The 16,997-nt window shown below is 43.6% G+C and overlaps 1 protein-coding gene across 5 annotated transcripts in view; it reads right to left on the bottom strand.

Moving 5' to 3' along the window:
* The window catches only part of RALGAPB (Ral GTPase activating protein non-catalytic subunit beta), a 106,712-nt gene that overhangs the window by 19,672 nt on the left and 70,043 nt on the right, over positions 1-16,997 (bottom strand). For 3 of the 5 annotated variants that reach the window (XM_062204191.1, XM_062204193.1, XM_062204192.1), the window contains exons 19-23: positions 14,016-14,203; positions 11,526-11,656; positions 9,268-9,420; positions 4,886-5,095; positions 1,604-1,762 (exon numbers count right to left, since the gene is read on the bottom strand). In XM_062204191.1, coding sequence (XP_062060175.1) covers positions 1,604-1,762; positions 4,886-5,095; positions 9,268-9,420; positions 11,526-11,656; positions 14,016-14,203 — 841 coding nt within the window. The remainder of the gene's footprint in view (positions 1-1,603; positions 1,763-4,885; positions 5,096-9,267; positions 9,421-11,525; positions 11,657-14,015; positions 14,204-16,997) is intronic. The other 2 variants (XM_062204194.1, XM_062204195.1) reach the window with 1 other exon arrangement.

Raw genomic sequence — 16,997 nt, 5'->3', positions numbered from 1 at the left:
TTGTTTTTAAGAATTTATTTAGTCAGTTACAGAGAGAAGGAGAGACAAAAAGAGAGAATCTCTCATCTGCTGGTTCACTCCCCAGATGGGCATAATGGCTAGTGCTGGGCCAGGCTGAAGCTATGAACCAGGAGCTTCATCTGGATCTCCCATGTAGGTGGCAGGGACTCAAACACTTGGGCCATCTTCTGCTACTTTTTCCAGGCCACTGGCAGGGAGCTGGATCAGAAGTGGAATAGCCAGGCCAGGAAGTGGTGCTCACATGGAAGCTGTCCCAGGTGGCAGCTTCACCCTCAAGGTCACAGCGTTGGCCTCCCAGACCATTTACCACTAGATTAGGTTTTCCTAATGTGGTACCTATAACATGCTTTAATGCTACTATTAGCACCCTTTACTACGTTAGCTTATCTATCTTCCTTCCTAGATAGCAGATCAAAAACATTATAGATATTGTTTGCCACTGTAACCCTGGGACCTAACAGATAGCAGACAGCAAACAACAAATACTGATTTAATCAATAAATGAAATGAGACGAGCTTCTCAAGCTCGATCCTTAGTAGCTCATCAATAATTTGAAATGGGGGTCGGCACTGTGGCACAGTGGATTAAGCCACTGCCTGTAGCACTGTCATCCCAAAGGGGTGCTGGTTCAATTCCCAGTTGTTCCACTTCTGATCCAGCTCCCTGTTAATGCAACTGGGAAAGAGGGGAAGATGGCCCAACTGCTTGGGCCCCAGGTGGGAAATCCGGAGGAGGCTCTCGGCTCCTGGGTTCGGTCTGGCCTAGCTCCAGTCGTTGCAGTCATTTGGGGAGTGAACCAGCAGATCTCTGTCTGTTTTTCTCTATAACTCTGCTTTTCAAATAGAATAAATGAATCTTTAAAAGAATTTTTTTGAAATAGTGTTTCTCGTGAAATATTTTGGAACTCTGGTAAATTTCTTAAGGAGTACTGATTTGATTAATGGTTTTACACTGATTACAGTAAAATTCCAAAACCACATAATCATAACATGCTACCATCTAAAGACCTGCCTATTTCATGTGACTGTCAACTATTAATTTTCAAGATTTCAAATTTCTTGCCATTTGCTCTCAGTTTTCCATCTCTTTCATTTCTTATTATCCTTCACATAGTCACTCTGTTACAGGTATCCCGTTGTATCCAAGTTGGTCTTCTATTTTTAGCCTAAACTTCAGGAGTTGCTTCCTCGACTGCACTCTATACATGCTACACTGAAATGCTTTGCTTATGAAGCTACCTGGAAGGTGAGTTTCTCAAGAGGAAAGCCTGTCACTCACTTCTACACCCTGGCACAATGAACCAAATGGGAATATGTTTACTATTTGTGGTGGTTATTTTATTCTTTTTTCTGTGTTATTGCTTAGTGAATCTGAATTCTTTAAGAGAAGAAAGATATGTTACAGTTCCTCTCTAAATCACATTCATTGAAGGACAAAAAGCCCAGGCTTCCATGCAACAGTTTTAATTAATCCAGTTTCTGAACTGGCTCAGTTTTTAATAATCAAGTATAAAATACTAATTTCTTAGCATGGACAAATGCAAACCATGTAAACTTACCAAAAAATTTCCAGAATTCTTACCTCTTGGTTTGTTTTCTGACCCGGCTTCATGTAGAAAATAAAAACTGTGTCGAAAGGACGACATGGCAAGAGATCCAGATATCCAATATCATCAAAAAATCCTGGTATTGTGGAATCAAGTGCAATAAGGTGAGGAGGTAGACGACTATTTGCAGGTTCCTACCACCAAAGGAAGAAAACAGCAATTATTATTTTTTCATTATTCTAACACTTTTGGTTGTGATTTAATAAAAATTAAGTAAAAAAAACCTATAATGTGGCAGGGATGAACAGACCCATAATCCTCAAGGATTATGTTACATTTTTGTATACTTCCTTTCAGTTCTCTTTGTTAAAGACACCTGAGATTACACTGTATATATAATTTGGGTCTTCCTTTTCCTATATCATGTTTTCTAGAACTTTTTTCTAAATGTATTTTTTTTCATTCATTCTAAGTAGAAATGCAAAATGGCAGTATGGCAGTTTCTTACAAAGTCAAGCACAGTCTTAGCACATAGTGCAGCAACTGCACACCGTGGTATTTATCTAAGTGATTTAAAACGCATGCCCACACAAAACACCACACATGGTTGCTAACAGCAGCTTTGTTCCCTATTGCCAAAACCTGGAAGAAACCAAGATGCTTTTCAATAGGTGAAAAGGTAAACAAAATGTGATACATCCATACGATAGAATGTTACTCAGAAATACAAAGAAATGCAAAAATGCACTATTAGGTCACTAGAAGAAATATATATCAACCTTAAATGCATATTGCTAAGTGAAAAAACCCAGTGAGAGAAGACTATATACTGTATGATCTCAACTACATGACATTCTGAAAATGGCAAAACTACAGAGAAATGGTTCAAAGATGGGTGGTCACCAGAGGTTTGAGGGGGTGGAGGAAGGAAGACTGCAAAGTGCATCTTTAGAACAATGAAACATAGTAGACTCATGTCATTATAAATCTGTCAAACCCTTAAGGCTACACAGAGTGGACCCTAAAGTAAATTACAGACTTCAGTTAATGATGCATCAATACAAGTTTGTCAGCTGTAATAAGTGTACATCAGTGCAAGATGTTTATAACAGAAGAAAATGAAGAAGCAAGGGGGATAAAAGTTTTCTGTGTTTTCAACTATTCTGTAAACCTAAAACTTCTTGGGAAAAAAAACCAATTTCTTCTTAAACTATGTATTTTTTTCCTCCTAATCCTTTATCTTCTTTGAGATCTTGATGTTGCCAAATAAGGTTTTACAAGGTACGGTATTTTTCAGGAAAGCATCTAACAGAGATGGCCAGGCTGCCTCTCTTTCACACTGGAAAGGACTTTTGCCTGGTCTTCCAGTCTATTACACAATCTCCTTAACCAAGGCTGGAGCAGCACTACCGTCAGGCACTAACATTTGTGAAAACAAGAGTATTCACATTACGTGAAGTAAGTAAAGACTACAAATAGCTTCATGTCAATTCAAATTTTGCAACTAAATGAATTTGCCACAAACATACAAAATTTCTGGTCTTCAGTTTTCACTCTGAGATCATGGATAAGAAATTGTGGACATGATTGTAGACAAGGAGTATGTTGCAATATATCCTTTACCTGTTAAAAGGGGCCTGTTTAAAAAAAAGAAAAAAGAAAAAAAAAAGGGGCATGAAAGAGCTGCATCAATTATAACCCACACTTCCAGAACAAAGTGTACTGGAGGAAGATTTTCAATATTCTTTTTCTTTTTTAAAAATTTTTTTTTTTTGACAGGCAGAGTGGACAGTGAGAGAGAGACAGAGAGAAAGGTCTTCCTTTTGCCGTTGGTTCACCCTCCAATGGCTGCTGCGGTAGGCGCGCTGCGGCCGGCGCACCGCGCTGATCCGATGGCAGGAGCCAGGTGCTTATCCTGGTCTCCCATGGGGTGCAGGACCCAAGGACTTGGGCCATCCTCCACTGCACTCCCTGGCCACAGCAGAGAGCTGGCCTGGAAGAGGGGCAACCGGGACAGGATCGGTGCCCCGACCGGGACTAGAACCCGGGGTGCCGGCAGGATTAGCCTAGTGAGCCGCGGCGCCGGCCTTCTTTTTTAAATATTTATTTACTTATTTGAAAGTCAGAGTTACACAGAGAAGAGGGAGAGAGAGAGAGAGAGAGAGAGAGAGAGAGAGGTCTTCCATCTGATGGTTCACTCCCCAATAGGCTGCAACGGCTGGAGCTGTGCCGATCCAAAACCAGGAGCCAGGAGCTTCTTCCAGGTCTCCCACGTGGGTACAGGGGCCCAAAGACTTGGGCCATCTTTCTACTGCTTTCCCAGGCCATGGCAGAGAGCTGGGTCGGAAGAGGAGCAGCCAGGACTAGAACTGGCGCCCATATGGGATGCTGATGCGTCAGACCAGTGCGTTAACCCACAGCGCCGGCCCCAATATTCTTTTTTTTTTTTTTTGACAGGCAGAGTGGACAGTGAGAGAGAGAGAGAAACAGAGAGAAAGGTCTTCCTTTTTGCCGTTGGTTCACCCTCCAATGGCCGCTGCGGCTGGCGCACCGCGCTGTTCCGATGGCAGGAGCCAGGTGCTTATCCTGGTCTCCCATGGGGTGCAGAGCCCAAACACTTGGGCCATCCTCCACTGCACTCCCTGGCCACAGCAGAGAGCTGGCCTGGAAGAGGGGCAACCGGGACAGGATTGGTGCCCCGACCGGGACTAGAACCCGGTGTGCCGGCGCCGCAAGGCGGAGGATTAGCCTGTTGAGCCACGGCGCCGGCTCCAACATTCTTTTTCTAATAATCTGTAGATTTCATTTATACGTGTCACCCAAGTCCCACCTTACAGAGGAAAATGTGGAGCTTCTGTCTTATCAAAGCAGTTCCCCTTGGGCCAGGCTCCTGACTGCAGCTTCCTGCAGATGCAGATCCTGGAAGACAGTGGTGATGGCTCAGGTGACTGGGCTCCTGCCAACCACACGGGAGGCCTAAACTGAATTCCTGGCTCTTCGCTCCTGGCCAGCCTGATCCCAGCCTTTGCAGGCATTTGGGGACTGAGCGAGTGGTTGAGAGCTACGTCTCTCTCTTTTTCTCTGCTTCTCAAAATAAATAAATGGAAAATGAACAAGAATCAGTCTCCTCAGACAGAATTCTGAATTGGGCAAACTGTCCTGGAGCTCATACTGTAACCTAAAGCAGCACAGAATTTCATTTACTTACATGTAGGGCAAGATTTTAACTAGTTTTAAAGACATTTCCTTTTTCATAAAAATGTTTTGGTCATTTTAACTTATGAACAGATTTATTCATAAAAGTTCATAAAAATTACCTTCAATGCTTCTAAGGACAAAAATCCAAAGTGTGAGAGGAAAAGGCGGGCTGTTTGGAATTCCTGTGCAGGAGGTGGGGGCTTGCAATCCGTAACAGGGTCAGGAAAACTTCTCTTCTGCAATTCCTCCTCACTCTGTTGCTCGAGGTGTATTTCATAAGCAATCTGCTGGGCCATGCCACTCCTTAATTTTTCATGTTTCTCTTCTAACTGAAATAAACCAAATATTTCATTTTATGGAACTATTATAAAATATGGCCAATCTTAAGATGAAAATAAAACTATAAGCTGTAAAGCAAATAAAGATCATTTTTTAAAAATTTATTTTATTTGAAGGGCAGAGTTACAGAGAGGCACAGGCAGAGACGGGGGGGCGGGGGGGGCTTCCATCGCTGATTCACGTCCCAGATGGCTGCAACGGCTGGAGCTGCACCGATCCGAAGCAAGGAGCAAGGAGCTTCTTCCGAGTCTCCCACATGGGTACAATGAGCCCAAGGACCCGAGCCATCTTCCACTGCTTTCCCAGGCCATAGCAGAGAGCTGTATTGGAACTGGAGCAGCTGGGACTCGAACCAGTGACCATATGGGATGCCAGCACTGCAAGTGGTGGCTTTAAACACTACACCACAGTGCTGGCCCCGAAGATAATTTTTTTTTTTTTTTTTAATTTATTTGACAGGTAGAGTTACAGACAGACAGACAGAGAGAAAGGTCCTCCCTCCGCTGGTCCACCCCTCAAATGGCCGCCACATCCGGCGCTACACCGATCCAAAGCCAAGAGCCAGGTGCCTCCTCCAGGTCTCCCACGCAGGCACAGGAGCCCAAGCACCCGGGCCACCCTCCACTGCCCTCCCGGGTCACAGCAGAGAGCCAGACCAGAAGAGGAGCAACCGGGACCAGAACCCGGCGCCCACATTGGATGCCGGCGCCACAGGCAGAGGACCAACCAAGTGAACCACGGCGCAGGCCCCCCCAAAGATAATTTTCAGTGATCATTGTTTCAGTTCAATATAGAGCAAGTGATTAAGCAAATATGTTTCAAAGTCTAAACAAATACCAAAACAAAACAAAACCCAAAACACACTTCCTTATGGCCTCAACAAGCATTCCTTCATGTCCTTGCTGTAAAGGCCATGCTGCCCTTCACACGGGCAGGAAAGGCAGCAGAGCTGCTGTTCCCATTCCCATGCACAGATCACAGTCTATCTCCCCCCGCAGCACCCTTGCATGTTTTCAGGTCCTTATCCATATGGAATATTTGACTGTACCTTTCAAGATTTCTCCCTAACCTTTCTCCATAAACAATCCTAGTTTAAAATCCTATCCCCTAGTGAGTGATGATCCTGGCTCACAGTTCTACAACTTCCTCAAACTTCATGACCCTTGCCATCCATGAGCACAACTCAAATCCTCAGATGTGGGCAACATCAAGGGCTATAATTCTGAAATTTCCTCTCCATTCATAAGCTTCCTTCTGTGGCTTCCCACACCTTCACTCTTTGAGCCTGTGCTTTATCATAATTGTGGGGCACTCAACCCACCCCCAGTGTTCCCATGTCATTAGCATTGTTCTTGCTTCATCTGTTTCCCAACTAGTCTAACTCTCAAATCTAACTACACTCTCCTCAACCACACAAAATGGCTATGCTGAATAATACCCTTCAGGGACTGGCGCTGTGGCACAGTGGGTTAAAGCCTTGGCCTGAAGTACCAGCATCCCATATGGGCACCGGTTCTAGTCGTGGTTTCTCCTCTTCTGATCTAGCTCTTTGTTGTGGCCTGCAGTAGAAGATGGCTCAAGTCCTTGGACCCCTGCACCCATGTGGGAGACCCGGAAGAAGCTCCTGGCTGACTGACACAGCTCCGGCTGTTGCGGCCATCTGGGGAGTGAGCCAGCAGATGGAAGACCTCTCTCTCTTTGTTTCTACCTCTCTCTGTAACTCTTTCAAATAAATAAATAAATAAATAAATAAATAAATCTTTTAAAAAAATTATACCCTTCAAATTCCCACTCCATCAATTCCCACACTATTGAAATTGTTTATTTATGCTTCAAGATTCCAAGAAATTTTGAAGAAAGTCAGAAAATGGGCTATATAACTTCACAAAAGATGATGCTACCTAACCTCAAATGGACTACTGGCAATTTTCTTTTAAAAAAAAAACAGGAAAATATTCAATCCATTTCAAAAAACACATCAGGAAATGAAGGGGGCCACAGGAAAATCATCTATAATACAGAACAGTGTTTCTGGCTTCATGCTTATTCCCAGAATCACTAGCCTTAATGTCTGGAAGAAATTATCTCTCCTGCAGATACTCCAGGTTACTCAGAAATAAATTACATCTATAAGAATTCCACCCTGCTGAAATTGAAAGGGAGCTAGAGAGGAAGGAGAAAGGCCTATCAATCTACATAAATCAATGAAACACAGCTCGGTGACAGCAGAGTCACCCCAGGCAGGCAGGTGCCTCTGATGCTCTGTGGTAGCCAGAACCCATGTATGTTGGGCTGCCCAGGAAACCTGCCATTTCATCTGAGTTTAGCCATAGCGTCAGTGCTCTTATTGCCCAGCTTTGACAGCTGTCAATTTTAAGAACCATCTTTGAGACCCCATTACACTGTCAAGAACCAAGATTACATTTCCCCCCTTTCCACTCTAAACACCTCCAAATGTTCACCCACTCCCTCCTTCTCTCCTGTCTTGTCTTTTCTTCTTAAAAAAGATTTATTTATTTGAAAGGCAGAGTTAGAGAGAGAGAGAAAAGGAGAGAAAGAGATCTTCCATCTGCTGCTTCAAGCCACAACGGCCAGGGCTGGACCAGGTTGAAGCCAAAAACCAGGAGCTTCATCTGGGTCTCCCACATGGGTGGCAGGAACCCAAGCACTTGGGCCACCTTCCACTGCTTTCCCAGGTACATTAGCAGGGAGCTGGATTGGAAGTGAAGCACCCAGGATGTGAATGGGTGCCCACATGGAATGCCAGTGTTCCAGGTGGCAGCTTAAGCCACTTTGCCACAATGCTGGCCCCAGAAGCAACCCTTTTCTAGATAGTCACCTAGGCCCTTGATGCTACTTGCCTCTATTACCTATAATTTTCTCTACCCCTTAGCAACCTCTCTCCATTGGTTTCCTTTCAGCCTGTAAGCATTTCATATTCCTCTCATCCTTGAATGTAAAAAATAAATAAATAAATAAAACTAGTCTTGCCTTTCTTTAACTAAGCTACTTCCTAGTATCCATTTTACTCCCTTCCCTTCACTGTTAAGTGTAATTTATTTTTCCTACCTTTTCTCATTAATCATTCACTCCCCAGCCACTTACTGCTTTACACTCTCAAAGGTGAGTTTCCTGCCAGAACTCCAGGGGCCTTTGCTTGCTGCTTCTTCCTGACCTCTCCAGCACTTTGTAGTGCAGCCCTTCATTCCTCCATTTCTGCCTTACATTCTCTCATGCCCTGGTCCTCTTCTGGCTCGAGTTCTCGAAATCCTTCCCCCTTGACCTAATAGACCAGCCACTTAAACTAAGTTAATCAAAAAACTGTTTCTCATCTTTCCAAACCTTATTCCTAATGTCCCTATTTCTATCAAGGACACCCATTACTTCTGTCACTGAAACTCAAAAAGTCAAATTCTTGAGCTCTTTCCTTCCCTTGGATCTACCTTCACAATACTTCATACATCCTAAAGTCCACTATCAGTGACATCATCATTCCTTTCTCCTGCTTGGACTGTCATAATAGCCTCTGACCTGGATCCCTTCACTACTAGAGTCTGATCCTGTCAGTTTACTACTGAATTACCAGGCAACAACAGCCTTGGCAATCAGTGACATCTCTCTTTAGGAGGCATTCAGTTCCTTTCAATGAGTGTCTACTATCTGTTTCATTACATGGTAACCTCTTAGATAATAGAGTGCCAAGTCAGTTTATGAATCACCTCTTGTAACACCTCAGGCAGTGATTTGATCACAGAAGTTGTTGAAAATTTCTTTCTTTCTTTTGACAGGCAGAGTGGACAGTGAGAGAGAGACAGAGAGAGAGAAAGGTCTTCCTTTTTGCCCTTAGTTCACCCTCCAATGGCCACCGTGGCCGGCGTGCTGCAGCCAGCGCATCGCGCTGGCCAGGAGCCAGGTGCTTCTTCTGGTCTCCCATGCGGGTGCAGGGCCCAAGCACTTGGGCCATCCTCCACTGCACTCCCGGGCCACAGCAGAGAGCTGGCCTGGAAGAGGGGCAACCGGGACAGAATCTGGTGCCCCAACCAGGACTAGAACCTGGTGTGCCGGCGCCGCAGGCGGAGGATTAGCCTATTGAGCCGTGGCACCGGCCAAAAATTTCTTATATTCACCCCCCTTAACAGCAGCTAAAAATAAGTTATCTTACTTCTTCAGTGACAATCTCATGCAAATCTGGAATGCTGAGATCTGCTTTCACAAAAGGAATCTTGTCCACCTCTTCAGGAAATGGTCGATGTTTCACAGTATACTTAAAACCAACATCATTTTTAGGAACTGGGCGAGGCTCAGGCACAAAAAGCTATTAAAATAAAACAAGAAACATTATATTGATTACATATGGTCCAATACCCATCTGTAGTAACATGTATTTCCCTAGCCTCTTAGATGCCTGTGTTTTCTTAGGATAACTTGTCACAAAAATATCTAAGAATCAGGGAAAGGTGAGTAGCCTGTGTACCTGTGTGTTCTATTTTGTTTTATTAAAAGTGTTCATCAACTCATTACAGATTTTATGACTGATAAATGAGCTGTGGGCATCCACTGCTTCAGGCCTGAATCTCCCACATTCAGTGGGAGGTCACTGTATAAGGCATTTCAGAGCTTTGAGACTCAAAGTTTCTTTCATTCTCAAGGAAGTACAAGTTCAGGTCAGTTGGGCAGCTCTACAAAGTGAGTTCAATTAGAACTTTACATGGCTTAATTGAGAAAGTATGGGTGTCAAATCTGGGTATTCAGGGCTAAAAATTCCTGTCTTAATATGTATATGGTACAGTGTGAACTCTCAGTAAATATGGTTTCTCTTTCTTTCTTTCGAGATTTATTTACTTATTTTGAAAGGCAGAGCAATAGAGACAGACACAGAGAGACAAAGGGAAAAAGAAAGATCTTCTATCTGCTGGTTCACTCCCCAAACGGCCATAATGGCTAGAACTGGTTCAGGCTGAAACCAGGAGCCAGGAATTCCAGGCAGGTCTCTAATGTGGGCACAGGGGTTCAAGCACTTGGGCCTTCTTCTCCTGCTTTTCTCAGGTGCATTAGCAGGGAGCTGGATTGAAAGAAGAGCAGACAGCTCCAACGTGGAATGCCCACATTGCAGGCAGCACCTTAACCAACTGCAGCACAATGCCAGTCCCTTAATTTCTTTCTTGTTGTCCTTCTTTAAGTCTTTAACTCTGTAAGGTAATTAGTAGCTTACAGAGCTTATGGCAAAATGAGGTCTGCATAAAGCCAAGAAAAATCGTGTGGTCCTCACTGGTCGATAAACACATCTCCACTAATAGAAACATTAGTATGTTACATGAATTTAGGCATATGCTCTAATTCTGTGAGTTTCTCTTAAGGGTTGGTGAAATTTAATTAAGCTATATTTTAAAATTAATTTTTATAAAGTTTACAATATTACAAGTGAAAGCAGCAATCAACAGTTACTCATTCTATTGAAGGGTTACTATGGGTGGAAAACAAAGAAAAAGAGTGGAAGAAAATCTACTAAAACATTAGGAGTATAGCTAGCTCCCTCTGGAGAATGAGTACAGGTGTGAAATTTTCTTATTATCTGAATTTTCCATCTTCCTTCCAGGAGCAAGTATTATCCACATAATTACCAATGTCATACAGAAAATAAACTATGGCTCCTCAAAAGACTTAAGTTATGTGGCATATTAAAATTTTTTGCTGCATATTATCAACTACACAGGAATAAGTCATATTAAATAATTTGAAACCTTTGATACATCAAAGATCTGGCCAAATTTTTTTTGACAGGCAGAGTGGGTAGTGAGAGAGAGAGACAGAGAGAAAGGTCTTCCTTTTTGCCGTTGGTTCAGCCCCCAATGGCCGCTGCGGCCGGCGCATCTCGCTGATCCGAAGCCAGGAGCCAGGTGCTTCTCCTGGTCTCCCATGCGGGTGCAGGGCCCAAGCACTTGGGCCATCCTCCACTGCACTCCCAGGCCACAGCAGAGAGCTGGCCTGGAAGAGGGGCAACCGGGACAGAATCTGGTGCCCCAACCGGGACTAGAACCCGGTGTGCTGGCGCCGCAAGGCGGAGGATTAGCCTATTGAGCCGTGGCGCCGGCCCCTGGCCAAATTTTTTAATATATGGTATGTATCCTTTATTATTATATTTAAAACTGGAGCCATTGTTCAGAATGGTAGTCCTTCTTCTCAAGTCAGGATGTCAGAATCACTTGGAATGTTTTCTGAAAACACATCTGCTTTGAAGATGCCTGTAAAGAGTTAATTGAGTAGATGTGGAATTTTAGATTCCTAAAATGATTTGGATGTAAACTCATTGACAGAACCTGGCAAGAAATCAAAAATACTTTATCTGTGATTTCTGTTGGAATGTGACTTAACCTTCATATCACATTTCTTGCCCCACCCCTCCAACCCAGTCCTACTCACTTCCCTGTAAGTTCTGATGGGTACCTTCTGATTTGCTTTTGCTCCTCTTGGTAAAAGGCAAAGCTGCTGTGCCCAAGCAAGTCTTCCAGACATTCCCCGGACCAGCACAGTGACAGAAGGGAAAAAATCATCTAAAAGAAAAGGCATAAAAGTTTTTGTTTCGGATAATAACCATTTAAAATGAGACTATTCTCAATTGCAAATCTTCTCATAGCCAAAACCCTTGCACAGTGTCTTCCACACTGTGATCCTTAACTTGCCACCGCTGTTCTTTCTGCCATACACATGTACCATAAGTATTCTTATCTTTATTTATATCAATCCCTCTTGTTTGGGACAAATTTATTTTAAAAGATGAATGTCAATTTCTACTTTAAATGAAAAACCACGAATTTTGGTGTGCTAACAATTTACTTTGAAAACACACATTTAAAAACACATAATGTTCCCCAATTCACATTATCAATACCTCCCAGGGACATGTGTAGCCATCTGGGGATGGCTATCTCCCAATGGTAGGAAGCACCTAAATTCAGGATGAACTTTTATAGTGACCCCAATGCTTCTTTTTTTGTATTCTTTTGTCTCAGGTATGAGAGTAAAACTTGTTCAAACTTCTCTCTCTCCTCCCTCTCATTTCTTCTGTTATTAATTATTATCATTAAACTATCAAAATAACCCTATAAATCTATAAAGTTCCAACTGCTTCTATTTTGGTAGACTTCCTATGCAATGAAATGATTGAAATTAGAGTAGAAGAGTCTTAAAGAAGTTGAAAAAGGCCGGGAAGCCCAGAGGAGACACTGAAATTTTGTAGACTCCTCAGCAGGTGGCTTGGGAGTAGCAGGCTGAAGGAATCATGAATGACAGGCATAGGCCAGAGAAGGCTAAGAAAGCCCTAAGTCTGGGGTAAAGAGGAACCTGCAGAAAAGGGGAGACCAGCACTTCTGGAGTGGGGAAATGACAAAAAGCCTCAATCTATTTCATATTAAGGTCGCTGTACCTCACCACAGCATTATGGAAATTTATAATATATTCATTTATCCTCAACCATAGGGCAATGTCTTTCATTCCATGGATTTAGGAGGCTCTTAAGCCCTGTTCACCATTGCAAAGGAAAGAAGGCAAGTCTTTAATCACTGAGCAAGTTCTAACACTGTAGGACAATAACTGAAAGGAACGGTACGAGGTTTAGAAAATCTGGGTTCCGGTCCTGGCCAGACCATATTCTTTTCAGGTTACCCTAGAAAAGTCACACACCCTCTCTGAGTCTCAATTTCTTCAAATGAAAATAAGGGAATTGTATGTCAGGTGGTTTCCTGGGTCCCTTAATGCCCAGATTCTATAACCTTCCTTTCCAGCAACATGGTCCTCTGTGAGAACATGCTGTCTTAATACACTATCTGGTGCTAATTATCATCAGAAAATGTGCTCGGAGTAATTTGGGTTGCAGTGGTAATGACATACATTGAGATTGATAACTGGGGGAGGAAAGGAAGGAAAATAGTAAATGCTGTGTCAATAGAAAAATCACTGAAGGGTTTTCAGTAGGGCAGTTCTGTGTTTGAGAATGAACACTACAGTGGCAGCAAATACCATAGGGAAGGGTTAAACCTAACTTTGGAATTGGCAAGGCAGGAGGGAAATGAAGCAACTGCAATACCCCAGAACCTGTACTTGGAGGTACTGGGCGGACTACAAAGGAAAGGAGCTTCAGGAGTCACCGGAAAGGTGGAAACCTGGAAATTAATACGAGAGGGTAACAGGAGGAGCAGGCAAAAATGCCCTCAAATTTCTAGCCTGTGCAAATGAAACAGAACAATTTGAGGTGGGGGCAGGGGAAGGAGGGACAAGATCCAAAGGTCAAAAAGAAGAACAAAGGACAGGAGCCGGCTCTGTGGCCACCGCCTGCAATGCTGGCATCCCATGTGGGTGCCGGTTTGAGTCCTGGCTGCTCCAATTCTGATCCAGCTCTCTGCTATGGCCTGGGAAAGCAGTGAAAGATGACCCAAGTCCTTGGGCCCCTGCACCTGCATGGGAGACCTGGAAGAAGTTCTTGGCTCCTGGCTTCAGATCTGCTCAGCTCTGGCCATTGCAGCCATTTGGGGAATGAACCAGTGGATGGAAGATCTCTCTCTCTTTCTCTCTGCCTCTCTGTAACTATGCCTTTCAAATAAAATAAATGAACCTTTCTTTTAAAAAAAGAAAGACAATGATTTTTATACAAACACAAAATATACCACTAAAACAACTTTTCATGAAACTAAAAAGCCACTTTATGATATTTCAAACATATGTAAAGATACAGAGTACACTTAATATGTAATTTTATTTTCTGATTATTTTTCAAATGCTATTATCCCACGATAATTGTCCAATTTATAATTACTTAGAATTCAGAGTATTTCCTCCCCTGATCCTGGAAACAACTTAATACCAATGTCGAACACACTGATTTAGCAGGAGAAGGCTCACGTTACTAAAACTTACTCTGCTCATTTCCAAGAGGTTGCTCCAGCATTGCCAGGATGACACTGTTATCCAAGACAAAGTACCGGAAACTGTGCTTGTTTATGGTTGGCAGCCTGGAGTATTTAATCAGAGTGGTCTCATTCACCAGACTACAAGGAGAGGCAGGACCACTGGGTGAAGGAAAAGCGCCAAGCAACTGCATAATACTATAGAGAATGGAAAAGATAACAGTTAATTTCTAAAGCAGAACCTGAAGTTTACCTCATTCATCAATGCATACTTCCACTCTTCTGCACTTTAACTGATCAAAGCATGCTTCCTCTTCACAGGTCAGGTTTACTCCCTGTTGTGAATGGCACGGAGCTGTCCAGACTCTGCCCTTCAAGACTGAAAAGCCTGTTCACCCAGATGAAGGGATAAGGTGGCCCCGGCTTTCGGCTGAGTCTCTCTCTCCAGGATTTGTCCTTGGCCAGTGAGAACCACCTCATCAAGAAAGATGCCAGCACAGATCCAACAAATGGTTGATGCGGGGGCATAAAGTCCCAGGGACCTCACTCGAGCTTAGGAGAGCTCTGAAGAGTCAAGCCAGCTCCAGAACACATTGCTGCGACCACATCACAGTTTAGTTCCTCACTCTCCCATCAGGAATAACACCAAAAGTACTTTCTGACAAGCTTCTTGCGAGTAAATTTCTCTGAGTTTGCTAGCAAATTTCTGAGTTTACTACCTAAAGAACATAACTAACCACGTTTCTAAACCATGAAGCTCCTCATGAATATTCAAAAGTTTGCCAGTGTGCCTCAGATTTCAAGATTATGCTAGGTAAAGCATTCCAGACTTGGAAAAGGGCATGCAAATCCATACTTCATTTTTCAGACAAGGAAACTCAGGATTAGAAGAAAAAGGTGACTGGGGTCAGCATCATGCTGCACAGGGTAAAGCGGCCACCTTCAACACCGGATCCCATATGGGCTCCGTTCCTGTCCAGGTTGCTCTACTTCCAATCCAGCTCCCTGCTAAAGGCCTTGAAAGCAGAAGATGGCCCAATTCCTTGGGCTGCTGCCACTCATGTGGGAGATCTGGAAGAAGCTCCTGGCACCTGGTTTCGGCCTGGCTCAGCCCTGGCCATTGCAGCCATCTGAGGAATGAACCAACAGGTGGAAGATCTCTCCTCTGTAAATCTGACTTTCAAATAAATAAATAAATAAAGCTTAAAAAAAAAAAAAAAAACTACTTGATTTAAAAGAAAAAGAAAAGAAAGGTGATTGCTGAGACCTGAAACCAGAGGCTGCTGCCTTCTCACTGTATAACCATTATCCTCATTTAATAGATAAGGAACTTGAAGTACTAATAGTTAGATCGTACAGAATTGTAGCAATTATAAAATATATATGAAATAAATGTTTCACCAAGTGAAATTCAACTTGTCAAACCTGGACATCAGAAACATTTATCTCATAAAGATTTTTGTACAAAGACATGGCTTGAATGTGTCCCCCTCTACATGAACCCTAAAGTTCATGTACTAGAAACTCAATCCCTGATGTAGCAGTGTTAAGAGTAGGGCCCTTGGCCGGCGCTGCGGCTCACTAGGCTAATCCTCCGCCTGCGGTGCCGGCATCCCAGGTTCTAGTCCCGGTTGGGGGCTCCGGATTCTTTTCGGTTGCTCCTCTTCCAGTCCAGCTCTCTGCTGTGGCCCGGGAGTGCAGTGGAGGATGGCCCAAGTGCTTGGGCCCTGCACCCGCATGGGAGACCAGGAGAAGCACCTGGCTCCTGGCTTCGGATCAGCGTGGTGCACCAGCCACAGCGGCCTTTGGAGGGTGAACCAACGGAAAAAGGAAGACCTTTCTCTCTGTCTCCCTCTCTCACTGTCCACTCTGCCTGTCATAAATAAATAAATAAATAAATAAATGAGTAGGGCCCTGGCCAGCACTGTGGCATAGTGGGTAAAGCCACCGTCTGCAGTGTTGGCATCCCAGTTCAAGTCCTGGCTGTTCCACTTCCAATCCACTACGGCCTGGGAAAGCAACAGAAAATGGCCCAAATCCTTGGGTCCCTGCACCAGTGTGGAAGACCTGGAAGAAGCTCCTAGCTTCAGATTGGCATAGCTCCAGCCGTTGCAGCCATTTGGGGAGTGAACCAGTGGATGAAAGACCTCTCTCTCTCTCTCTCTCTGCCTCAGCCTTTCTGTAACTCTGCCTTTCAAATGAAGTAAATACATCTTTAAAAAAAAAAAAAAAAAAAAAAAGAGCAAGGCCTTGGGGCTGGTGCTTTGCTGTAGCAGGTTGAACCTCCGTCTGTGATGCCGGCATCCCACATGGACGCCGGTTCAAGACCTGGCTGCTCCACTTCCAATCCAGCTCTCTGCTAATGCACCTGGGAGGGCAGTGGTAGATGGCATAGGTGCTTGGGCCCATGCACCATGTGGTAGACCTGGAAGAAGCTCCAGGTTCCTCGTTTCGACCTGGCCCAACCCCAGCTGTTGCAGCCATTTGGGGAGTGAACCAACAGATGGAAGATCTTTGTCTCTCCTCCTCTCACTGTAGCTCTTTCAAATAGATAAAAAATAAATAAATTTTAAAAGAAAAAGAGTGGAGCCTTTAGGAGGTGATGAGGTCATGAGGGCTCTGTCCTCATAAAAGGATTGATAGTATTTCCCAGAAGTAGGCTGAATATCATGGGAGTGGAGTCCTGACAAAAGGATGAGTTTAGTTGCCTTCTTTCTCTCATTCCATTGCCAGATACAGTCCTTTGATTTTGGACTTTTAGCCTCCAGAGCTAAATAAATAAATAAATATATTCTGTTTATAAATTACCCAGTCTGTGGTATTACAGTGCCACAAAATGAACTAAACACTGAAATAGCACTTACTATGTGCCACTTACTAAGTATCTGACACACATTACTTCATGCAGTTTCACTACAATACTATCAGATAGTTATCATTATTATTCTCATTTTATAATGTTGAGGCTGAAGAGAAAACATCTTGTAATTAA

This window comes from Lepus europaeus, chromosome 10 (genome assembly GCF_033115175.1).
Source record: "Lepus europaeus isolate LE1 chromosome 10, mLepTim1.pri, whole genome shotgun sequence".
NCBI classification, from domain to species: Eukaryota; Metazoa; Chordata; class Mammalia; order Lagomorpha; family Leporidae; genus Lepus; species Lepus europaeus.
This window is presented reverse-complemented; position numbering and strand designations above follow the sequence as displayed.